The 27,527-nt window shown below is 32.1% G+C and overlaps 1 protein-coding gene across 2 annotated transcripts in view; it reads right to left on the bottom strand.

Moving 5' to 3' along the window:
* Window positions 1-27,527, bottom strand: part of LOC134682957 (receptor-type tyrosine-protein phosphatase alpha-like) — a 70,013-nt gene that overhangs the window by 5,215 nt on the left and 37,271 nt on the right. Inside the window, exons 5-18 of one of the 2 annotated variants that reach the window (XM_063541903.1) lie at window positions 24,812-25,114; window positions 23,050-23,322; window positions 16,594-16,881; window positions 11,143-11,357; window positions 10,406-10,493; window positions 9,439-9,506; window positions 8,933-8,969; window positions 8,138-8,235; window positions 7,182-7,310; window positions 5,532-5,680; window positions 4,782-4,917; window positions 3,384-3,533; window positions 2,223-2,267; window positions 932-1,031 (exon numbers count right to left, since the gene is read on the bottom strand). In XM_063541903.1, the coding sequence (XP_063397973.1) occupies window positions 932-1,031; window positions 2,223-2,267; window positions 3,384-3,533; window positions 4,782-4,917; window positions 5,532-5,680; window positions 7,182-7,310; window positions 8,138-8,235; window positions 8,933-8,969; window positions 9,439-9,506; window positions 10,406-10,493; window positions 11,143-11,357; window positions 16,594-16,881; window positions 23,050-23,322; window positions 24,812-25,114 (2,079 nt within the window). The remainder of the gene's footprint in view (window positions 1-931; window positions 1,032-2,222; window positions 2,268-3,383; window positions 3,534-4,781; window positions 4,918-5,531; window positions 5,681-7,181; window positions 7,311-8,137; window positions 8,236-8,932; window positions 8,970-9,438; window positions 9,507-10,405; window positions 10,494-11,142; window positions 11,358-16,593; window positions 16,882-23,049; window positions 23,323-24,811; window positions 25,115-27,527) is intronic. The other variant, XM_063541904.1, reaches the window with a different exon arrangement.

Here is a 27,527-nt window from a genome sequence, read left to right as displayed (position 1 = left end):
TTTGATCACTGCATCCAGTGTTATATATTCGTCAAATTGAGATTGGCTTGCCGAGCGTTTTAAACATTTAAAATTTAACTGTCGAGAGTTGATAAATAATAGTATTGCACGATGTATGAGTGGAATCTGTTCCTCTAATGATCTTTAAACGACATGCAGATCTACACCAGCGTCATCCTTCTCTTTGAAAGACTTGCAGAAAAATGTATTCATGCTATGTGACGTGGTTGTCGTTCTCATGGCGTCATAACAGGAATTTATGGGTAAAACATGAAAATATGACGTCACTATCAAAGTTGATCATTAAGTAACTTAGATCGAACATTAAATGAATAAAATGTATCAACTGGTATGGAAAAGAATGAATCTAGTAAGATTTACAGAAATTAAAAAAAAATAAACAAACGTGTTTATTATCCCAATTTACGTATTCCAATGAATCTAATTATTTGCAAAAGAGAGGGACGAAAGATACCAGTAGGACGGGCAAACCCTTAAATCGAAAAAAAAAACAACCACCAACGCCATGGCTAAACACGAAGGACACAGAGACAAACAATAGTACACATGACACAACATAGAAAACTAAAGAATAAACAACACGAACCCCACCAAAAACTAGGGGTGGTCTCAGGTGCTCCGGAAGGATAGGCAAATCCTGCTCCACATGTGGCACCTGTCGTGTTGCTTATGAGATAACAAATCCGGTAAATATTCTAATTTAGACCATCAAACATAAACTTGTCACAATTATAAAGTCACATGTTTTTAATCATTTGGTCTACAATCAGAAACTGATGGTATTATTTGAAAAGAACATTTTGTTCCAAATTTAATGTTTTTTTATAGTTTGAAATACACAAAATTAAAACTGTGAATATATCTCGTCTCTCTCCTCAACCGATTAAAAAAAAAGGACATGATAACTTACTGGGTAGAACATCTTTGTTTCTGTTTTTGGCTAAGTTTGTTGTACTCATTGCAGCATTATATTGGTTTTGATTCTGATCATCCTTCGTCGCATTTAACATCTGCAGTAAAAATATTTGATTGGAATTTTTACGAACTATCTGTTTATTATTTTATTTATGTTTCTAAGTTACAATTAAGTAACCGTCATTAGTCAAATTTAAGACAATCTACAAAATAACATGTTTGGAAACCACATAACAGAAAGCCTTAATAACGGAATTGAATCTAGATTAAAGATCAAAGTCATCTTAGATATTTGTATGCTAAATAGAGAATTCAGTATATGAACTAGAGATAAGAAAGAACGTTTAAATAGAAAGCAACCAGAAAAGCAGCATACATATCAAATTAAAGTGACTCGTTTTCATTTGACATGGTTAAATATTATGCCGCTTAAATTCACAACCACAGTAAAGTGTTAAGAGATAATTATTCCTAAGATATTATGCAATGCACATTAAATCTAGCGGTCTTTACAATTCCATATAATTTTTATGAAACACGGAAGAAACTCAGTTGAAATATTTCAGTCATAGAGCCCCTGAAATATCCACACGAATTAAGTTTGAGGTCTGAGAATAGAACGCTTTAAAGGAGTGTGATGTTAATGATAATCTGGAATGTTATCTATGTTATATGTAATAATTAATGATTTTCTACATACAAACAATACTTCAATCAGATAAGATAATTCTTAAGGAAAGAATATTATAAAAGCAAAGAAGAGTATATACAATTGAAATGCCAATTATTTTGTTAATAACTATTATGATTTAAAACTGACAATTGCTGTATCAAAATTAACCATGCTTTAAATTTGTTGTCATGGAAAGCAAAGTAAACATAGCACATCTCATTCGTCTAAACGTCATATCATCACATGCAATGTACCAATGATGTACTAACTAAGCATACACAATAAAGTCATCTCTTTCATGTTACGTATCTTAAACAAACCACGAAAGCATAAAGCATATTCGTCAAAACATTATTACGGAAGAACGTATTGAGTATGAATATAAAGCATGAACAAAAAAAGACATTATGACAAAATAGTGAAATTATTGAAAAGATACATGCAAGAAAAATAATACATTTACTAATAAGTTCATCTAAACATGCAAAAAACTCATAACTGTAAACCAATACCTCTCGTCACAATGGACAGTGCAATTTAATTACAATCAAATGATTTCTTATAAAAGATGATTTAAGATTACAAAATCATAGGAGGAGATAGTAATACTTACTGAGGGTGACAAACCTTTTGTTTCTCCTACATGTTGTTCGAGTTCCTGAATAACGTTTAATTCAAACACGTCACATAATTGATTTGAATAGATGTTCATGAAATTGAAATTAACAATCTCATAAACAAGTTTAAATAATAAGAATAACTGTAAAAATCCCGATTTTTCGAACTGTCATCCATTTTTCATGCCGAATTTACTGTTGTTTATATATAAATATTATATTTATGAATACCTACATTAGATGTATGTTTCATTATTATGCGTTACTTTGATTGGCTTACAGCAATCTCGCGTAATTGTTTATATTGAAACTAATTGCATGATTTGGTACATACATGATGACACACGTTTCCTCCATCAAGTGCACAAGTAAATATAAGAAAAACTTGATAGCAATCGTCTTTTCAAAATCATAGCTCTTCACACAAAATGTACTTCGATCGACGCGTTTACACCCCAAATAATTTACAAATAGAAGCATTCAAATATATATTAAGTAATATTGTAGATCAGTCACAGAATTATCTATCACTTCAGTGTCGTTTATTTGAATTTTCCGAAAACATTGAGGATTGTCTTATCCCAGGCATAGTTTACTTTAACCGTAAATGACACCACTTTTTTTAAATTTGGGATCCTCAATGCTCTTCAACTTTGTACTCGGTAAGCTTTATAGATATTTTGATATGAGCGTCAATGTCTGGTGAGTCTAATGTAGACCAAACGTGCATCTGGCGTACTAAATTATAAACCTGGTACCTTTGATAACTATTGCGAAGGTTTAACGTTAACCTCTTCAGGTTTGTCATTATGATGTATGTGATTACTTATTGAAAGTAACAGTAACGTGTAGGACAAAAACATAAAAAAATATTAACTTCATTCATTTAACATGCTTAAACCAAATCTGATTAGGAACCTTGATTTTAAAAGGTACTTAAACACCTACAATACCTAACATAACCTTAACAACGAAACGAGTCAGAAGTTTTGATTTGGCAAGTTTAACAGTCTTTGTGTTGTCATTCTATTGCATTTTCATCCTTCAGGTGTTGTTTCGTTGTTGTATACGAAATATGTCTTTTAAATTACATACCTGATTATGCATCCAGATACATGTCATATAAAATGTAAATTTTCAAATTGCTGATTGTGTACCTTAAATTCTTTGTTAAGCCTTTGATGATTGAGTGCTTTTTGATCAGTCCGTATACTCTGCCATACTTGACTGAACTCGTCTTTACGAATCTTTGTATCTTTCATAGTGAAAGCCTCAAGTAGGGCATAGTGCAAACACACGTACTGATTCTGTTATAGCAAAACATAAAGAGGAAAACATTATGTGATTAGATTCTAATTTCAAAGAAGAAACGATCAGATCACCTTTAAGGTAAGTTGAATTAAAAATAAAATAAAGATATATGTATGTCGAGATTCAATCTATTAAGATGTAGATGAGACATTACTCTTTAAGGAAAAACAACTATTTCTTCTAACATATATATTGTAGTATTCTAACATTTGTCCTTCTTTTATTGAGAGCAAACCTGCAAATTATTTACTAAATATGCTTTTATTTGAGATCATGAAAGTTATATTAAGAAATGTATATTAGATCCAATATGTCAATTTCAATTAAAAAATAAGGAGATGTGGTATGATTTCTAATGCGATAACTACCCTCCTAAGCTGACATGAAGTTTACTTAGGTAATTTTAAACAATAATATGACCTTCATCAATGAGAACAAGGAGTTCCAGCATGAAACAAACTAAAGGGAGGTTGTTTGATAGGTGTTAACCAGTCAACAAACAATCATAAACTTGCTCAAAGCTTTTTTGAGTTATTACCCGAAAACTGGCAAATCACACTTTACATGAAAATAAAACCATAACTAAGAAATGTAAAATCTAAAATTTATAAAATTTGAAAAGAAGGTTTTGTCAATAGATATAAATCATTCATTCGAGTTTCATGAAACTGTTCAAAGCATTTTTGAGTTATGATCCGAAAACCGGAAAAAATCACCCGTTTTTAAATATAAAAAACCTATCTCGAAAATATGTAATATACAATTTATAAACAAAACGCTTCAAACAATCAAATCGTAGCTACAAAATAATATAATAGAACTATTACCATATAAGGACAGAGCCTTTTGTTCACGTAAAAAATTAAAAACTATGATAAAGTAATTCTTAGTATTATGGACAGATACTTGTATGTTTGTACCATACAATAACATTCTATACAGGTACTGTGTGATGTCTAATTACCTTGTTTCATTTGTCAATGTATTTTATTTATTGACATGACCGGGGTTACCTGTTGAGCAGGATCTACTTACAACCAGTTTGTAGTGGGTTCGTGTTGATCAGTCTTTACTTGTGTTTTGTGAACTGTTGTGTGTCTGTTTGTCGTTTTTATTTTTGAGTCATGGCGCAGTCAGTTTATTTTCGACTAAGAAGTGTGACAACTTTCACTTCTTCTCTACCGACTGTGGTGCGAAACAATATTGTAAACGTACTACATAGTTTGAAATATATTATTTCTTACAGAGGTTTGGATCATATTCATTCGACTGTATCTCATTTTCTTCAAAAATTTGAAAATATCAACAAATCCTGTAGTACGTCCTTCCTCCAACAGAGCGTCAAGAGCAATGTAAGTTCCTGTTCTCCCAATACCAGCACTGAAAAAAATCAAACATACCAAATATTTAGTAGAGGATTAAATACTACACTTTTTTAATACAAAAAATAAAGATAAAATTATTTACAAGAAAAATGCAAATTTAAATTGGTCAACAATAAGGACTCATCATGCTCATTGGCTGCAAATATACATGAATATTTTGATTTTTTTACAATATGAATTGAGAGAGTATATGCTTTAACCAATTGAATTATTGTGTATGCTTAAAATGCAAGGATGACCGTTATGCGTGTCTGTTAAGGTTGATATGCCTTAGATTCAAAAAGTGCAACTGCATACTATAATTTAGCTTAACAGTAATTTAAAAAATGGAAAAATAACATAAATAATAACGAATTCTGATGAACATTAAAAACTGAAAGGCCCTTTGTCAAATGCATACATCAAAAGTGTAAACACATCAAACGAATGGAAAACAACTGTCATATTACAGTGTATTACTGACTTAGTGCAGACATTTTCTTATTAAGACAATGTGAATGTATAGGCTAGGATTAATCATTTATTTTTATTTTGCAAAAGTAATTATGTATACGAAAAAAAATCAATGCGCATTTGCATGATTTAACATTTTTCGAAATAACATTTTACCTGCAATGAACTAACAGAGGTCCTGCATGTCCAGCTTTAGAATCAGACATCACATGTCTGTGAAACAGTACAAGATACAGTGGATCTGGAGTTCCATGATCTGGCCAAGCTGTGAAATGGTACTGCGTCACATAACGTTTTTTGCCACTCTAACAAATATCAAAAGGGTATACACATATGTGTTTTCGCATTATTATAAATGCATTTCCACTTTACAGCATCGGCTTTATATGTTATGCAGTAACCGTTGTTAGATTTTATAACATTCATTTTGTGTTTGATCTGCCTTTTTAGTCTCGCTATCTATGTTATTTTTGTTAGTCTAGGAGATTTAATACCACCTTTAGATTTTCTAAAAATTCTTTCAATTCTCTTTTCAGCGAGTTCATATTAAAGGGGCACTAGCTACGTATACGAGATTTATAAAACATTAAATGTATTATTTGTTTTGCTCAATAATTACTGAAAATCAAATTGTGAAATAATAATCCGCTTTAGGTTCCATTTTTTACAAAATTAACAAAAAACATTAATTATGAATTATTCGCTTGCAAGTGAATAATTCGACCTCATTGACACCATATTCATGTGAACTTCAATTTAACACCTTAGCTTGAGATGAATAACAGGTGAATTGTATGTGTAAACTTTTTAAAGGAACAGATATATCTAGAATGGAGTCTTGACTAAATTGCACACGAAACAAAGCTACGTTGTTTCATGCCCGTGCTCTGTTAATTCATCTCTTGGACTGTTACACAGTTGCTATTTCAGTAGGAATTTCACGCCAATAACTTATACTATTATCAATGTATGTTTATTCTATCACTGGACAATGCTATTCGTTAATTTTCAATAGAAACGAGACAGTATGATTGAACGTTTTTTCTCTTATCAGGTTTTATACGAGCGCTTTGTAGTTAATACACGTACACTTGTTAGTTGATCATTGTTGATAAATGGACACATTTTATTAATCGTCCTTTTGCCTCGCACCTTCATTTGGATACTCGCGCAGAAAAAAATTCCGGCAACAGTTGTTACTGGTCTGTTTCCTTGTTACCTTTGCATAGTCTCTAAAACGAGCTGTTAACTTAACATATAAATTTAACTAAAGCTACCTTCTTAATTAAACAGCTTATCATATGCTTGTCTTCAATCCTATATTTCAAGTATCTTGCGTATTTATCTTTTTGCAAGGTTGACAGAAAATATCCAACCATGCCTTGATTTTTATAGTTCGTTCTTATGTTGTACTGTTATACCACTGTCCCAGGTTAGGAGGAGGGTTTGGATCCCGCTAACATGTTTAACCCCGCCACATTATTTATGTATGTGCCTGTCCCAAGACAGGAGCCTGTAATTCAGTGGTTGTTGTTTGTTTATGTGTTACATATTTGTTTTTCGTTCATTTTTTTTTAAATAAATAAGGCCGTTAGTTTTCTTGTTTGAATTGTTTTACATTGTCTTATCGGGGCCTTTTATAGCTGACTATATGCGGTATGGGCTATGCTCATTGTTGAAGGCCGTACGGTGACCTTTAATTGTTAATGTTTGTGTCATTTTGGTCTTTTGTGGATAGTTGTCTCATTGGCAATCATACCACATCTTCTTTTTTATACTTCATGCCAATAGCATTCAATGAAATACCTTTTTGTCTTCAATTGTTATTTCTCTTGTGACATATGCTGTTCTTTCCTTTTCAGCAGTAAGACGGATGATCAGATTTCCATGGACCATTTGTTTACCACCACAAGGCCAGTATTGTTCACATTTAGTCTATCACGAGGAAAAAGGAAACATATGGTAAATGGTAACATATGGTTATATAAGTTATATCTAAACAGAAAAAGAGCTACTCATGCATACATATATAATACAATTATTGACTTTTAATGAGTTTGTGATATGACATTTAACATCGGTGAATATAACAATTGTGGGGTTAATAACACAGTATCAACTGAAATCAAAAGTCAACAATTGTTACATTAAACGACTTTTATCCTTATTCATTTGATCAAGAAACCTTAAAAACTGCTCCCTGTTTTTATTAACTAAATAAATCATCTGGTTTTACTTTTCAATGATACATGTTTGTATTGTTTAATGTCTGTCTCTGTTTGTTTGTTTTGTTTTTGTTTTGTATTGGTTTGTTTATTTAGATACAATGAATTTTAAACTATTAATATTTGAATTATAATTCTTATTCTCTGCTTTTACAGATGCTGTTGTTCATCAGTTATACTATACGATGAAGTTTACCAAAAAAAAGGAGGATAGACAATAAACACCGAAAGCAAGAAGAAAATTATGGGAATCTACGTGACGTCACAAACCTACGTCGTTGACGTTGCATTGCCAAATTGAAATGTCGATACCCCGACGCTGTTCCAAATCGTAGTTTAACCTTTCGTGATGTTTTCCGAGGAGAATATGACTTTTTTTCAAAGATGATTTCCTATGATCTTAGTCAATGAGATTAATCTATTATATAATCCATGGCTTTCATATATGGGTAAAACTAGCATATATATGGAAGCCCTGTTTGATCATTTCTTCTAAGTCTAACAACATATTCTGTCGTAAAACTACAAACTATGCACCTTTATACCTTCCACCAAGTTTGTTACCATGACAATTTGATGAATATTTTCCTGCCATATCATTTTCCAATGATCTGCAACTGTGTTTTTGACTGGACCTGCAAACGAGACATTATTTTTCTATTTTTGAGATATGATTTAAAAAAACAACATTATGTACACTGCAAACTATCAGAACTTTAAGGTTGTTGATAGATTGTCTTGTTGTATAGACAACTATATATAGCTTATAAAGAATGTCGTTTGACCTTATAACGGCTCGATATAATTTTTGTTAACCCCATATTTTCTTTTATTTAGAAATAAAAGTACGTTCGTCAGCAAGGATACTTGATGGAATGATATACACCAAGTATTAAACAGCAGTATATGCAATAAGGAATCCAAAAGGGTAACAAAAAAAGTTCTGAAGCAAAAAAAAATTAACACTACCGTTTCCACTAACTTAGATTGAACGAAAATTTTGGAAGCAACGAACTCTTTTTTTTCGAACAAATAGTTCTCAGTAATCGCAATGAAACCTTAAACAATTCACATTGTAAGTCCACATGATTCGAAATTTGATAAAAAAAAAAGTAATCACGAATTTGGTACTGATTTGATGTTATTTACGTTTTGATTTTTTGTTTTTTTCTATTTACAAATAATTATGTGAAATGTGTTTATTTTCTAATTTTTTTATTTCAGTGATTATTCTGATTTGTATGTATGCATGAATAAAATTTAAGTTGAATTGTAAAGCTTTATTCATATGATAAGCACTGTAATCAACGGTGTACAATACACAATATTTACCTTGACTCGCAATATAGCATCTTTCTTTTTCAAACCCCTATAGAGAAGACATATATATCTTATTAACGTATCTAAAATGTATATGCTAACTTTGAAATGAAAGAAATAATTAAACAGAGATAAATAGAACTATTTTCAATTTCAATTGAATACACGAATCTTAGTTTATCTAAACAATATACGCGACTTTTCTGTCTCGAAAAATTAAAAAAAACCAAAATCAATAAAGATATTGGAAGATGTGGTAGTGAGTGCCAATGAGACAACTCTTCGTCCAAGTCACAAATTATAAAGTACGGTCTTCAACACGGAGCATTGGCTCACATCGAACCGCAAGCTGCGAAGAGCCTCTAAAATTATTAATGTAAACCATTTAAACGGAAAAACCGACGATCTAATCTATATAAAAAACGAAAACCAAACATTCTTATGATCCACATCATCAAACGACAATCAGCTTCTCAAAAGCATATTTTACCATTTAAATTATGTCATATCTTACTTACATCAATATAGTTTGCGTTAATATAATCGGATCCTCCGTCGGATTTCAGTATGACTCTTGTATGGTCATCTACAACACATCGAGATGCAACTATTATATCAATTATAAATTAAACAAAATGTACAATTTACTCGAAGTACTGGAGCTGTATTTACTCGTTATTCGTAACAGTAAGTGTTTGGTTGATATCATCACATAAACCAGTACTATCAGTTTAAATGATTTCTTATGTATTGGTGGGAGCATATTTTGATAACATAATGTATTGCATGACTTCTTGACCATGTTACAACGGCCTTGATTTAAAGTCAAAGGTCTGCATATTCGGAAATATGAACAAACACACGTTTCTAAAACAATATACCTATATATGTTTTCTTGCAGTTACAGTATTTTCACAGTGACAATTGCATGTGAAATAAAGATAAGATAAGATAAAATTAATGTTACGATAGCAAATTAAACAGAAACAGTTTTCAAAACAAGGAACAAAAGATAATGAATTCTATAGAAGCATATATCTAACAAATATAATCAATTGTATTAAAATGACAATGATTCATTAGTGGTCCAATCTGTCCTTTTGTTACTTGATTTTCTTCTTTATATCGTTCTGATGAATTCAGTTCTTTTTAACTGACTTTAATAGTGTGTTCATATATTGTGACGTTACACAACTGTCCCCAGAAAGAGGGAGAGCTGGGCACACGCAAACATGTTAAACCATGCCACATTCTGTATGTTACTGTCCAAAGTCGAGACCCTCTAAGAGATTATTTTTAGATATTATATTTGTTTTTTGTTCATTGTCTTGTACATACACCATGCATTTAGTTGTCTCATTTGAATTGTTTAAATTTGTCATTATAGGGCCTTAAAATTATGACGTTTCGGAAGGGTTTTCCAAATGTTGAATGCCGTACGGTGATATCCAGTTGTTAAACTGGTGTTTAGTTTGCTTTACTTACATGGAAATGTTGTTTTAAATCTGTTTTTCGGCATATTATCCTTTGTCTGTGCATGAGTAGTAGGATGTTCCGCTATGTTCGGTATGCTCTTATGAAATATAAAATGTGATAAGACTTTAACAATAAATAGAGAATGCTGAATCTATTTCTCTAACTTGATTTATACTTTTCCAGACATGTTGTTAATTTTTATTTAATAATTTGTGAACGTTTGATCTCAGTTTGCCATTGATTAAAATTCAAGACCGCCGTCAAATGTTTTTCCTTTTTTCTAAAAATTCAATTGTGACGTCATTTAAAAGACGACCATGCATGATGGCGTCATTCAAAACGAACAAACTTTTTTGCAGATCATTTGAATATTATTCGGAGAATAATGATTGTCTGCATATTGTCTAAAAATCAACAGAGAAACATATTCCACCACCAATCCTGACTCCCGTTTAAAATTTGAAAATTTAAATGGTTCAAGTTGATAAATATCGTATCACACATGATGCAGTGGTAGAATCTATATCCACTAGGGGGACCATACTGATATGACAGACAGTCATCAAACTGATTCGATACCATTTCAATGTGATAATATTCAAATCTAAACCAATTGTCCAGTGTGAATCAAACAAAATGCTGCTGTCAATATTTACAATGTTAAACTAAGTTTATTTGATCCAAAACTTTGATTTATTATTTCCTAAGCATATACAGGAGAACATAAGTAAACCATTATGGAATACCTTATATTCTTTTTTAAGTTCTTCATGTCTTTGTCTTTTCTGAATATACGTTTTTAGGTCCTCCACCCTAATACATGTACTAGTTACATCTGATACATTATGGTATTCAGCATCAACTGCTACTATGGGTCTAGTAGATGAATGACGATCATCGGCTGCTACAGAAGACATCGGCCTACTATTAAAGTGCAGTCCAATTGCACTGTCACCTCGTTCTAGAATGTTAAATTGTAGAAAATCAAAAAAAATATTGCAAATTACAAATGGTCTCTGTCAGAACAAACTAAAGTACTTTAATTTCTGATTATACCCATGAAACAGTTTGGTCATCTTCACATTTCTGATATTTATATTTATTGGCACTGGCAATAAATACTACATTTTTTCATGAAGGAACAATTCTTTTAACTAGCTGAACAGCTTGGCTTTTGTTCATTGTAAAAGATCCCACGATTGTTGCTTTAATTCACAATGGGATATCTTGTGTCTAGGTGTTTCATTTAAATCATATATCATTATCTTATTTCATTATATGTTTTAGATACACAATGCAAATCAAAGTTCAATAATGATTGCTCACACTCATATTCTTATGATGAATTATGTGTAATTCATCGTCAATCAAGACACCACTTTAATAACATATGAAGAGTGTCAGTAAGTATTATGGGTTGCCTTTAAGATAAAAAATGTCATTGTAGGTTTTTGTTAGATTTCAGTTTCATAACGTCATTTATAATATTAACTATACCAAATAAATTGCAAAAGAGAAGGACGAAAGATACCAGAGGGACAGTCAAAACTCATAGATTTAGAATAAACTGACAACGCCATGGATAAAAAGGTCAAACAGACAAATAATAATACACGGGACACAACGTAGAAAACTAAAGACTAAGCAACACGAACTCCACCAAAAACTAATGGTGATCTCAGGTGCTACAGAAGGGTAACATGTACGCATTTCAACGGATAATGTCTATTCATAATGCTCGAGGACAAAATATTTGAAGATTATTTGTGTAGAAAGATGTATTTGCTCTTTAATATGCAATCTTTTTCAAATAAAGATGTATGTTGAAAACCAGTTCTAGCACATGCAATAAGTGCCTCCAATTAAATTGAAAATGGAAATGGGGAATGTGTCAAAGATACAACAACCCGACCATAGAAAAACAACAGCAGAAGGTCACCAACAGTTCTTCAATGAAGCGATAAATTCCGCACGCGGCGGCGTCCTTCAGTTGGCCCCTAAACAACTAACAAGTATATACTAGTTCAGTGATTATGAACGCCATACTTATTTTTAAATTGTTCACAAGAAACTAAAATTAAAATAATACAAGACTAACAAATGCTAAATGCTCCTGCATTTATCAGGCGCAAAAATGCGACGGGGTTACACATGTTTATGAGATCTCAACCCCCTATACCTCTAGCCAATGTAGAAAAATAATTGCATAGCAATACGCACATTTAAAATTCAGTTCAAGAGAAGTCCGAGTCTGATGTCAGAAGATGTAACCAAAGAAAATAAACAAAATGACAATAATACATCGATGACAGCATACTACTAGCAATTTACTGACATGCCAGCTCCAGACTTTAATTAAACTGATTGAAAGATAATGATTTCATCATATGATTAATATTATCAGGCATTTTTTTCAATTCATCTTCAGAATTTTGCATTTTACTTGTGGTCAGTTTCTTGAAATAATTTGTCTTGCCATTTACGGTTATTTTAACATTTTTATGATAAACATGATGAAAGTAGTTTTACTTCTCATAATATTTCAAAAGCATTTTACAACGATTTTATTTGTTATCTTGTGTTCAAAACGACTTGAAGTACTTAGTAAGTTAAATTTAAAAATAATAGTTTTGTACAGTTTATATAAATGCTCAACCAGTTTTCCTAATAAAAAAAATGTTGTTTGTTCTTTTAATTTGTTGTTTCAATTCAATTCTTCGATCAAACTACTTTTAACGTTTTACCTCGGTGCATTGAAACTTTAGCTGTGCTTCTTTGTGTTGCTCGGGGTTTTTGTTTTCTGTAAAATAAACCAAGATATTAAACATTTTGTTTCTTATATATAATGTCTACATTAACTGGTTTATGCGTCGCAATTTTGATGGTTACGACTTTTGTTTGAGAAGGATACAAGTGTTTTTTCTTCTTCTTCTGATACTTACACCTATTTATATTTGTAAGTTAAACAATTTATAATAATGCATTTCTTTATAAATACTTATCTAGTACAACCCATGGTCCTTTACTATAAATCTCGGTTATCGAAATTTCTAAAAGCAGATATAAGAATTTTAGTTTTTAATGGAGTTTTATTTGACGTAACCAGAATTCTAATTTCTTAGTACAAATTGGAGTTCCACTTTGTACAAGAACATTTTTGAATTCTACAGGATTGAAATTTGAACTGTTAAGTATGCCACTTAATGTTCTCAGACTTAAATGGTTTCAAATGAAACGGATAAAGGTCATTCGTTTTGTTCTTTACGCAGACTTTCTAGCTGACCTGGTTAAAGAATGGTTATTAATTACCAACACGTTTTAGTGCATAGAAAAAAATCAACAATACTAGTTCAACATTACACAATACAAACCTCCGCCTCCAAATGATACCAACAACAACGACAACAACGACACCCACGACAATCACGATAGTTACAAGGATTCCAGCAACTGTTCCTGCTTGTGAAGTCTGTTTAGCTGGAACTGAATTATAGCGTAATTTATAGTTTGACTATAAACACAAAATAAGCATCTTCTTGAAATAAAAATACAAAGGTCCTCATTTTGTTATTGCAAAAGAAGTGAGCAAAATCAAACTTATAACACAATTAATTCCGTTTGTTTGGATCAATGTTCACTTAAGAAATAATTCATTGCAGCCATAGATTGTTGGACATTTTTAATTTACATGTTTTTCTCGTAATAGTTATCAAAGGTACCAGGAGTATAAGCTACCGTCAAATCCAAAGTTGACATTTCGTAACTAAGGAGCCGCCTTATTGACCTGCTGAAATCAGTAAATATGCAAATAATGCAATAGATTAGAAAATAATACAAAACATACCTTACAAATAAATCTTAATACACTATTATACGAATTTCGATGGTACACGTATCAGAAAACTTTCAACTGTAGCGTTTTCAGTTGTATGACGTCATGTTTTAAAATGACTTAAATGCGTCAAAAACATTAAAAGACTTTCGCAGAATTTTTTTTATTTTTATTTTGTTGATTTCTCCGAGCTCTTGTGTATTACTTCTTTTTATTATGCATCCGAATAAGAATAAAAGTTATTTTGTTTTAACTGCAATTTTTAAAACAATTAAATCGGCAAATGGTTTGCAAATAGGTTCCAATACATGTGGATTTACGTGGGAAGTATATTGTAACAGCCATTATTATGTATATGAGTTTGCCCTTAGTATAGATATATGGAGAATTTTATCACGATGTTGTCTACAAAGCGAAAGATGCACGTCATACTAGAATTTGTGTAAAAACATTAACCACAAAACAAGGTAAGACGGATATTGCTGCAATACAACCTTCAAGAGAAATGCAAGGATATAATCTCGATAGACTTAAGTGTGTGACTGATGCTAATTACGGATGAGTTTAAAGTCTGCATTTTCCGTCATATATCTGTCAGATAAAACAATGGGTCTTCGTGGTTATAAGCCTTATGAATTTAGGTTAATGTTATGGATATAAGGTATAAAACAATCAAGAGTATACTGATTAAACCGATTAGTTCTAAATACCAATTACTCATATGTTAACTTTTGAATATGGGTCTTGTTATTAGTAGGATTCTTTTCATAGAATAATGACTAATATGAGGCAGGCATTACCTGTAAATGGGGACGAAGTCTATATGAATTATTTTTTTGTAACTTAAATATTTGTTAAAAAAAAGAAACGGAAATATCGTAACGTTTCCGATTTTGGTTCTGTTGTTAGGGATTTTAGTTGTGACGTTATTTAAGTTATGACGTCATATGCAATGTAAACAAAGCAACGCTATCATCAGGTAACGTTTTTTTATATCAAGGAATTATTAAAAATGAAAGGTATTGCGTTCCTTCCTATTTATACTAGACTGATAAATATATATTTTACTCAAAGATTCATACAAACAAAACCGGAAAAGGAAGTACATTGTAGATTTCTGCGCAGGTCCGGGATTTCAAAACAGGCGACAACAAAAATTTGAACGATTTTGAGTTCATTAGTACAATGAAAAATTCGGGAAATTTTCCCGATTTTTTTTTTTTATTGAATTTTCTACTGTTATTGGGGACTTCGTCCCCATAATATGAGGCAGGCATAACCTGTGAATGGGGACGAAGTCTGTATGTATTATTTTTTTTAATTCAATCATGTTGATAAAAGAAATCGAAATACCGTACGTAACGTTCCCGATTTGGTTTTGTCGTTAGGGAATTAGCTGTGACGTTCTTTAAGTTATGACGTCATAATGTAAACAAAAGAAACGCTTTCTTCAGGTAACGTTTTTGTTCATATTAAACAATCATTAAAATTGAATTTGTATTGAGATCCAATCTTATATTTTACTAGAATAAATTTTTTTTCAAAGTCTCATGCAAACCAGACAGATATCTGCGCAAATGCGGGGAAAACCGGAACAGGAAGTAGATCTGAAAAAAAAAGTTAACGATTTTGAGTTCATTAGTAGAATGAAAAAATCGGGAAATTTTCCCGATTTTTTTTTTTATTATTGATTTTTCTACCGTAATTGGGGACTTCGTCCCCATATAACCTTTTTCCAATGTTTAATACCGATAGTTTTGATGGTCGGTAATAGTGACAGTGCAACTCATTCATCAGAATTAAGTCATTGTTCCCCATGTCTTTCTACATAAATATAATTCTATATTGTCAATGGAAGATTGTAAAATTGTTTATTATTATGCTACAATGTAAGTAAGAGATTTATAAATGTTTGGTCACCTTGTTTCTAGTCCTTATCTTAACTTTTGTTGTCCTTCAAACTCTGAATGACAAAAATGACATCATGTTATGTTGGCTACCCTTGTTTGTATCGTAAGTACTAGCTCTTCTATTTATCAAAAGAAAATGTAAATTCTTGGCCACCGAGTTTAAAAAAAGTTATAATTCATCGTTAATTGTACATCAAACCCTAAAAAATCACATTAATAGAGTTTTTACCGGTTAAAACAAATCTGAAAAAAATGTAATATATGTATACAAGTCTTAAACGTTTCAATCACACATGATACACTTGATTCTACAGTTTTGTCTGCTTTACAATCTTTTTTTAGTACATATTGATTGAAACAAATAGGTTTGCATTAAGGATACAAAATTATACTACAAATATTTCTAATTGAAGGAATTAAAGAAGCGAACATAAGAACATGTTAGATTTTCATACCTCTTATTAGAAGTTGTAGTGGTTTACTGTATCCAATGCCTAATTTATTGGACACTGAACAAATATAAGTCCCGGAATCACTCTTTTCAGTATCATGAATAACTAATGAAGGAAATTCAATGGTACTTCCATTATATTTCGTCGACATATAGGCAGAAATGTTGAAACCGTTCTTTGTCCAATAAACATCTTTCGGTTTTGGATTGGAATCATGAGAACAAGGTAGAACTGTATCAACTCCTTTATTACCCTTAACCGTTGTTCTGGTCGTAGTGACAAGTGGTATGTCTGAAAGTTGATAATTTAATTGTTTAAGAAAAAGGTAAAATCGGAAAATAGCAAAATCTATTTGGATAAAAATACACACAAAATGATTTAGTTCATTTATAGAAAAGTGAACATTGCTAGTAACCTCATAACTTCATTTACACCATGGATTATCATGCAAGCTCCATGGAAAATATGGTTCTTGATTTGTTTCACATGTGTTGATAAATTAAGTAAACAACGTACGAAAACCAAAATACTGTTCCTTAAAATATTATGAATAAATTGATTTTCTTATTATATTCGGAGATGTAGAGGGATTACTGGTAACATAACTCTAGTAAACTTTCTTCTCAAGCAGTTGAGTTACCGTTTACATCATAACTTCATAAATCATAATACTACACTTTTCGAATTGACTCATTTAAGGGTGTTACTAACACTACAGGGAGATAACTATGTATAATCAGCTAAACGTTTTAATGATGTTGTATTGTTAAGGAAATATTAAGCTTTCAAATTATCAAAATAAGTGTTTGTTAAGCAGCTATAAAACCAATGAAGTATTCCTGAGGAAATCGTTGGTTCAATTTTTTTTATAGTTTTGTCAAAGGATCAAAGTGAATATTAAGTAAGCTCTAAATGAACATTAAACGTGCCAAATTGTTTTTAGTCAGGATGTTGGGTACCACCTTAATATTAACAGAAGGGTGTTATGTGTGATTGAGGGAACAAATCAAATGAGATAAAAACAAAGGACCTGATTTATTTATTATAATGCAATAATGAACGTATCACACATATTAAAGGTATACAACAAGAAGCAACAACCACTGATTTACATGCTCCAGACTGAACAGACACATACAGAATATGGCGGTATTGAACTAGATCTTGGTACTAAATGCCTTACACAGACAGTATTCTCCAAAGACTTAATTACACGACATTCATCAATGAACAAAACCCATATTGAATATAAAGTTTTAATAGGCCAAAACTATCATAAGAAGCATGCAAACTTGATATGTAATATACAAAAAAGGAGAAACAAATACTAGTATTACAGACAGTAAATGACTACAACCACTGACATATAGGGTCCTGGTTTGGAAGTGCTCATTCAGAATGTCAGGGGTTTGACCAACCAAACCCTCCACTGACCCTTTTCAGTGGTATAAGAAGACGCAATAAGATCTAATTAAAAGAAAAATAAATTGGACTAGAATTTTTTTCGGTGAAAAAATAGGGATGTGAATTTCAAGGGTAAAAACAAGTGCGCTGTTGGATATACAAAAGAGAAGCCAATGTCAGCTCGATCATATACTTAGTTATCAAAGGTACCAGGATTATAATTTAGTACCCCAGACGCGCGTTTCGTCTACACAAGACTCATCAGTGATGCAGCATTGAGGATCCAAATTTCCAAACAGTTGTGCCAGATACGGCTAAGGTAATCTATGCCTGGGATAAGAAAATCCTTAGTGTTTTAAAAAATTCTAAATTTTGTAAAGAAAAAAATTATAAAAATGACAACACGAACACCGAAGTGTTGACTACTGGGCTGGTAATACCTTCGGGGACGAAACGTCCACCAGCAGTACTAGTGGCATCGACCCAGTGGTGTAATTAGTTATCAAAGGTACCAGGATTATAATTTAGTACGATAGTGGCGCGTTTCGTCTACAAAAGACTCATCAGTGACGCTTATATCAAAATATTTATTAGCCAAACAGCTTTGTATCTTTTTTCAATTATAACTGCTTGGTACATACCTATGTAATTTTATTGCAATTCAGTCTTTCAGTAAGTGAAATTAATTATATTTGCTTATGAGTAAGCATTAGATTCATTTACGTGTCACGTGCACTAGACTTTAACAGAATGGTACAAGAATGCAATGACATGACTGATGATTGGACAAAGATCGCAATATGACATTGCCCTATTTGACAGTCTTCGATAATAGTTATCAAAGGTACCTGGATTATATTTTTTACGTCAGACGCGCGTGTGTCTGCATAAGACTCATCAGTGACCCTCCAAACAAGTGCAAAGTTGAAGAGCATTGTTTGTTAATTTGTTACAGAGAGAACGATTTAATTTTCAATGAAAACTATAAGATTAATGTGTTATATTGAACGCTTTACTTTTAAGACCAGTTGCACATACACGTGGAAGATTTGGGAGAACATACAGAATCTTCCAACCGTTTACAAAAACTGGCTCAACAGTATTCTTATTCAATAATGATACCCGATATGGATGCGTATAGAATGTGGAAATTGTAAACAAGAGACTTAGTTGTAGGATAGTAATGCATTAGTTTAAAAATTTGATTAACATTATGGAAGATTATGTTTCACCACTGACGTTTTTATATGACTTTAAACAAACGTTAATCCAACTATTAACCCCCTGTTTTGATCAGTGTTTTAAAGAAAAATATACAATCATTTTTTTCCAGGGCGTTCACAAAATGAGTCAATCATCTTTATGTTTATCAAATGTAAGTGATCATTACCTTGTAATTAAACTAGATTTATATTTAAAAGTGCCTAGGGCTTAAATAATTTGTTAAATCGCAACAGAAGTGAAATTGAATATATAAAGTAAATACTACTATATTGTAAGTGGTACGCCAATATCAGAGATTTTTGAATTCACAATGTTCAAATTACTAAGAATTGTTTAGATGCAAGACGTAATCTATTGCAAACAAAGTATTAAATCAAGCTGGAAATCACCATGAAGATTAGAAAACCTCCATTTCCTTTTATCGCCACATTTAATGTTGTTAGTTAATTGTTTTTTTAATTTCATGTAACTATATTTTTTTCTTTTTAGTTGATTTTTTTTTCATATTTAACATATTTATTATAAATTCAAGACAAATTGTGCATTATAACTTACCTTAATAAATAAATTGCAAACACTTGATAGTATGTCTAAACCTTTTCATGTTATGTAAACATGAAAACGTAGGATCTAACCTTACTCCATGCATGCATGCATGGATGAAGGCAACTAACGTTAACTTAGTCACTGCTTGCATGGACTTACACAACAGACTAAGTTCATGCATGCAAGGACGACGGAAACTAATGTTAACTTCGGCCATGCAGCAAGAACTAACACAACAGACTTAGTTATTGCATGCATGAGCTAAATAAAGGCAACAGTAGCATATCGATATTCAAAACTCATAAATCTATAGACTAAAACAAATCGGGGTCATAAACCAAAACCGAGAGAAACTAACTTTACATAGACATTGGCAATCATTCAATTATGCAAGCAGACTAATTAGGTAATGCAAGCATGAACTAAGTAAATGTTAGTTTCCTTCGTCCATACATGCATGGAGTAAGCTTAGTTTCTGAGTGTTCATGTTAACATAACGTAAAAAGGTTTAGTCAGACAATCGAATGTTTGCAATTCATTTCTTGAGGTAACTTATCATGATTTTCTTACGAGGGTTGCTGCTCACAAGGAAGCTTTTAAACCAAGATTTCCAAATAGTGATGTTGAAATCATCCCTCCGTGAATTTTACGTAAGCTATCACCAGTTGGTTGACTGTTATGGAATAACCGTTTCACAAATGCGGATATGTTCCTTACGTCGTAAATGCAGTACCCTTCCCTTTCATGAATGTCACCCATCGGCTATTTACCGGATTTGTTATCACATAAGCAGCAAGACGGGTGCCACATGTGGAGTAGGACCTGATTACGCTTTCGGAGCACCTGCATTCATTTTCTTATAAGACAAAAAAAATTGTGAGGTATTTCGGTCCATAAATTAAAATGATTTTATTTACCTTATTTGCTATCTTACTATGCGCTGTTTCTGCAGGTATTTATTAAAACAAACTGTGTTGATGTTCCGGACCATACGAATATTTTGACCATACGCGTATGGTCAGGACCATATGCGTATACTCAAATGGTCTGACCATACGCGTATGGTCCAACCGTACGGGTTTTGTAGGACCATATGATTATATACTCGTATGGTTATTAACGGGCCGGACCATATGAGTATTTTAACCAAATAGGTATTTTTTTTCAAATATGCATTTCAAACGTTTCAATAATGAAATAAACTTTATCTAAAAAAATCCAATGATGGATACTTGACAATGCATAGATTTAAGCTACGTTAAATTACATATTGGTGTCAAAGTTAGCTTTCTTCGCTTATCATTTTCTTGCGGATCGGCTTATGATGACATTTACGTCAACACGGTAATATTACTTTTTTCGCATTTGCACGTCATGGTTTTGCACGATCTTTTTCATGATCAGTAACACCTTTTGTTTGTAAATAAAAAGATAGCTTTCTTGGCAGCTGCTTGAGTGATGCCAAGGTTTTTTTTGTTATTCCGATAAGTCTACGGTGTTTATGTAGCTCCAGGTTTCAAATATCGTAATATGAAAACAGTGCAACATATTCACAAAACATCTCAAATAAAATATGTTCCTTGCCAGTGACTTCTTGTTTAACAGTTTATTGAGAAATTATTGAAAGTTATCTTTTCAAGTCGACATATTGCTATTCACTCGTCATAACAAATCGGTAATGGACATCGGTATAACTTGTGCTTATTATAGTTTTGACTAGGTAGTAAACTTAACTATTTGAAACTTCTTATTTTTATTCAGTTAATCTCTTTATTATACTATGATAATAAAATGATCTATATGATAGCGTGTTTTTAAGAAACGATCATACCAAATGAATACTTTAGAAGTATTCAAGGTAAACTGTAACAGAGTGTTAACTTCACCGACCACATGCGTATGGTCCAAATACTCATATAGTCCGGAACATTGACATGATGAGTTATCGCGAGAAATCTGATTATTTATATGTAGTCTTACCAAATGTCGAAAAGGACCTCATCAAATCCTACCAAGTGACTGCCGTATCTCTCTCAATAGGAGTCATTAAACAGGAATAATACATGTAATCTCTTTGTATATTAGATTATATTTAATTATTGGTACTACTATAAAAAATAAAATTGAGAAAAGCAATGGGGAATGTGTCAAACCGACAACAGCCCGACCATAGAGCAGGAAACAGCCGAAGGTCACCAATGGGTCTTCAATATAGCGATCGCGAGAAGCTCCTGCACCCGTAGGCGTCCTTCCGCCTCTTTAAAAATGTGTATACTAGTACAGTGATTAGGGACGTCATACTCAACTCCGAATTATACACAAGAAATTAAAGTCATACAAGACTCGCAAAGGACAAAGGTTCCTGACTTGGGACAGGCGCAAAATTGCGGCAGGGCTAAACATGTATATGATATCTCAATCCTCCATCTATTCCTCTAGCTAATGCAGAAAAGTAAACGCATAATGATACTCAAATTAAAACCCAGTTCAAGAGAAGTTCGAGTCCGATGTCAGGAGATGTCACAACAGAAAATAAATAAAATGACAATAATACATGAATAACAACAGACTACTACATGTAGCAGTTAACTCACATGCCAGCTCCAGACCTCAATTAAACTGATTGAAAGATTATGTCTTCATCATATGAATATCCGGCACAACCCCTACAGTTAGGGGTTTAATATCATACTATCATAAAATATATTAAAATATATAAGAAAAACATAACCCGTGTAATACCAACATCTGTTTTAAATAAATGTGTTTAGTTCCGATGCAAAGACCATATAAGTGAATCAATTTTAAAGCCAAAATATGCAATATTTATTGACCTGGCAACAGTATCGTAACTATATATATGTTTTAGCAATATTTGTAATTTCTTAATGAGAACAGAACATTTTTGATGCGCACAATTATGCGTAAAATCATACATTTTTGTGCAATCACCTACAGGGTTTCTGTAACCTACTATTGACCAATTATTACAACCCACCCCCACCCCCTTCACTCAAAAAGAAAAAAAACCCGAATGTTTTATAAATGGAATACAGAAAACTGAAAACAAATCTTTTCAAAATTTGGCTCTGAATATTGCATTGTCAATTCATCATTAATCTAATTTATCTAAACTTCATTACATTCCATGAAGATTTACAACAGGCTAATTTTGTGGCGACGCAGACATGAACGGAATGTATGGTCGCATTTTCTTATTTATCATCCGCGACAAAATTCAAAAGGTTAAAAATAAGAAACATTAAGTTATTTCCCCAAACTTACATCCAGATACTAAATTTATAATACCGCTTGTGGATGAAATATCGTTAGACCCATAGCATCTATACTCCCCATCATCCTGCTGTTCTACATTATGTACTGTCAATGACTGAGTTGATTCTCCTGAAGTTCTGGTAGTGTCTACTGGTTTTTCCTGTCCGTTTTCTATTCGTTTCCACCAGATTTTATCAGCATTGTTAAAATTACAGACTAAAATAATTGTTTCTCCTCTGACAGGACTGTAAACACTTGCTTTGACTCTCACAGTTGGAGAACCTACATAGAATTATTTGTCTTTAGTTAAATGAGGTGGACTCAATGGAAAGGAAAATGCCAAGAAACCATTGTGAAAAGTCACTGTTAACATTATGAAAGAAGTATCATTTTGATACGCTAAAACTATAAACATATGATATAGAAAACAAATTATATATGTTGCATCGTATCAATTGTTTAGTAATGTGTAATAATCTTAAAATACATGTTTAATCCCGCCGCAATTTTAAGTCAGGAGCCTTAACATGTGCTAGTCCTGTATGATTTTTAATTTAAGTTTCTTGTTTCCATTATCACTGAACTTGTATACATATTTGTTTAAGGGTCAGCTGAATGACGCCTCCAGTGTAGGAGTTTCTCTCTGCATAAAAGACCTATTGTTGGCCTTCGACTGTGTCTATTCTATTGTCGGGTTGTTGTCGCTTTGACACATTCCCCATTTCCAATCGTAATTTTATTCTATTTTATACCTTAAAAGTATTCTAAAAGGTACACGGATGAAAAACCGATACATACCATTAACATATGAAAAATATGAAGCTAATAAACAAAATATGCTTTTGGAATTAAAGAGAACAAGTTAAAACCTAAACTTGCCCTTAGCAAATGTATACTCTACCAAGCAAAGTTCCTAAGAATATTATGTTTTTGACCCGTCTGTTCGTCAGGACGGTAGTCTGGCACACCATCAGTCCGTCAGTCTGCCGTTAGACAAAGTCACATGTATTTATATTCGCAGTTTTCTAAAACCATACAACATGATTTCGTGACAAAATTTGTAGGTAGCAAGAACATGGAATGCAGGAGTGCATATCAACAGGAATTATGTTTCTATTATTTTCATGATAGGTTCCAGGTTTATAATTTAGTTCGCCTGGCGCGCGTTTCATCTACATAACACTCGTCAGTGACGCTCTAATCAATATATATATATATAAAGCCAAACAAGTACAAAGTTGAAGAGCAATGAGGATCCAAAATTCCAAAAAAAGTTGTGCCAAATACGAGTTATGTCCTTTTAAACTAAGAGCTGTTGCCTAAATATACTACTGCAATTGCTGGAATCTCCTTTTAAAACCACACAATTGAATGTCCTGCAATTTTACAGATAAAAAGGACACTATTATATAGATGTGAAAATCGACAGGAAATAATGAATTAATTTTTTTCTAGGAGTTATGCCCTTTGTAGAACGGTCTGAATAGTATTTTGGTCTAAATATATTAATGAAACAGTTTGTCGTTTCAAATTTCACGATACATAGTAGATAATTAGAAGTAAGGAATCTAGTGAGATTTGTTTGCCAACTGACAATGTGGGATGTGTGGTGCTAACAAAGGTATTTTAAGTGCTTTACTCCGACATCACTTATAACCTTACACTTGGGAAAGGAAATGAAAAATATATGAATATCCATAACAACAAGTTAAATCGTTGACATTTGTAAGTGTAAGTTCATTGGTTCAATAAGAACAATATTTAATCATACTTCCTATTTTTACTTTTGTATCCACATATGATGTTCCAAAACTGTTAGCCACATTACATCTGTATTCTGTTTCGTCTTGGTGATATACTGTTTTTATTGTTAGATTTGGCATTAACAAGTTTCCTCCGCTGTATTTATTCTTGTAATAATTAATACTGTTAAACCGTTCACCAAACCACTTAATTTGCCACCATAAAACTGTTAAATCAGTATCCGAAACATGGGGTGTACAGGACAAAGTCACAGCCATGCCTTCCCTAACAGTATTGATGGATCTTCCTGTTTTAGGAGGTCGTGGTTTATCTTTAAATAAAGTGTAGACTATTTTTAAAACAACAGTAATGTAATTATATAAACATAAATTGAGAGTTGTTTCATTGGCACTCATACCACATCTTCTAATAGAGTTCGGTCATTTATAAACGTATCAACCGTATCGTATACGTAGACGTATCCGCATCTGCTGATATATCAAAAAATAATATGCGATCCTAATTATTCTTCGAAACAATCAAACATACACTTTTAATATTTGTGATAGTGGTGTTTTGTAAAAAACAATAAGGGGTTCTATCAACTACTTTTACATGCCCTTAAAAGGAGCAAATGTATGGCAGGTACACGAATATCGTACACAATCATTTAAAATCTAGTTAAAAAAAAATCTTATAAACATGTTAGGAACTTTGAATATTGATCATTTTCGATTTTATCATAAAAAGTAATAGAAAAGTACTAAGTATCACTCTATTTATGCGGACAAATAATTTTGTTATATATATATGAGTCATCTGAAATATAAAAAACTACTGAAATTAGTTTACGATTCAAACTGTTGATTAAAAAGAGGACATGCTCGCACAAACTGATGCGAGCATAATTTTGTTTTCCAATATTGCTTTCTTTTACATTAAACAATCCATCCTGATATAAATATATAACTTGTGCAATATAAAATTCTACTCGGAACAATATTCCCCAGTATTCAGGCAATAACCCTATAATATAGATCATTTGTATCATCATGATTATACAATCCATCCTTACTTAAAAAATATTACAGATTTACCATACGACTATAAGAGTTATATAAAAAGAGCAAATATGGTCAGTTTTGGTTGATGTGGTCAAATATGTTCAGTTTTGGTTGATGCTGTTAAATATGGTCAGTTTTGATTGATGCAGACACATAATTGTGTTACATGAGTCAGTCCGAGGTATGAAAACTACTGATATTTGTTTTTGATGCGATATTTTGAATGAAAATAGGAAATGCTGGCACTCTCAATTAATGCGAAAAAAAAGTGATTTTTAATATTGCAGTTATTTATATACATTGTGTACTACAGTCCCTTTCGACCTAAAATTGTACCTGAATTGCTGTGCAGCTATATAGATTTACACTATAAAAAGCAAATATGGTAAGTTTTGGTTGATGCAGTCAAAAGATTTTATTACACGACTCAGTCTAAAGTATAAAAACTACTGGTATTTGTGATGATTCAATATTTTGAATAAAACAAGGACATGCTTATTGGAGGATCAAGGGTTGGAACCCCACTTTTTATTTTTAACAGCAATGCATTTGAATGGGAGCAGTTAGTTGGACCCCGCCCCCTCCCACAGCCTTTTAAAAATGGCTGGATTTGCATCTAAATGCTGGCACTATAAATTGATGCGAACATTTTTTTTCTCCAAAATTGCTGTTACTTGTATATTACAGTCCCTCTAGACCTAAAATTAAAACTGAAGTACTGTGCAGCTATATAGATTTGCAGAAAGAAAAAGCAGATAATGGCAGTTTAGATTGATGCGGTCCAAAGAGTTTTGTTAAACAGGTCGTCCGAGGTACAAAAACTACTCGTTAACAGATATTATATTTGTTAATGAGGTCCAATGATTTTGTTATGCGATAACGAACCATCCTGACTTCCGGAATTACAAATGTAAAACAATTCAAATAATAATGCCCCCCCTCTATAACTAACGGCCTAATTTATGTACAAAAAATGAAAGAAAAACAAATAATTTATGTATATAAAAAAGAGGATATGGTATGATTGCCAATAAAGCAACTATCCACAAAAGACCAAAATGACACAGACATAACATTAGGTCACCGTACAATGAGCAAAGCCCAAACCGCATTATCAGCTATAAAAGGCACGATAAGACAATGTAAAGCGATTCAAATGAGATAATCAATTGCCTACACATCAACAAAAGCAAATCACTGAATTAGGCAGCATTTGGGGCTGGCGCTATGATTTTTTTTCAGGACAAACTTTTTTCTGCGCCTTCGGGGAAAAACAATCTATTTTTTTGGCGACAAGTTGACAACAATTTTTTTCTTTCAATTTTAGCATTACATATAGTAGCATCTGAGGTTGAAACAAATATTCTTTTTTCACCAAAAACTCACTGGAAACAAACTTTTTTTTCAAAAAAAATCCAAAGCCGGCCCCCTCCCCCCAGAAAATCAAATGGTTGCTGTCTGACATGCTCCTGAATTGGAACAGGCACATACATGCAGAATATGGCGGGGTTAACAGGTTAAACATGTTCTTTTGCCGATTATAAATCTGAAATAAAACCGGCAAAATAGCAAAACTCTATATGATTTAAATCGATTTTTTCACCCAAGCCTTTAAATAATTAAGAAAAAGAGTTCTTAAAACTTATAAATCAACTCTAGCCGTAGGAGTTATAAATCAAT

Source organism: Mytilus trossulus, chromosome 9, assembly GCF_036588685.1.
Source record: "Mytilus trossulus isolate FHL-02 chromosome 9, PNRI_Mtr1.1.1.hap1, whole genome shotgun sequence".
Classification (NCBI taxonomy): domain Eukaryota; kingdom Metazoa; phylum Mollusca; class Bivalvia; order Mytilida; family Mytilidae; genus Mytilus; species Mytilus trossulus.
Note: the sequence above shows the minus strand (reverse complement) of the source record. Positions and strands in the feature narration are given on the sequence as shown.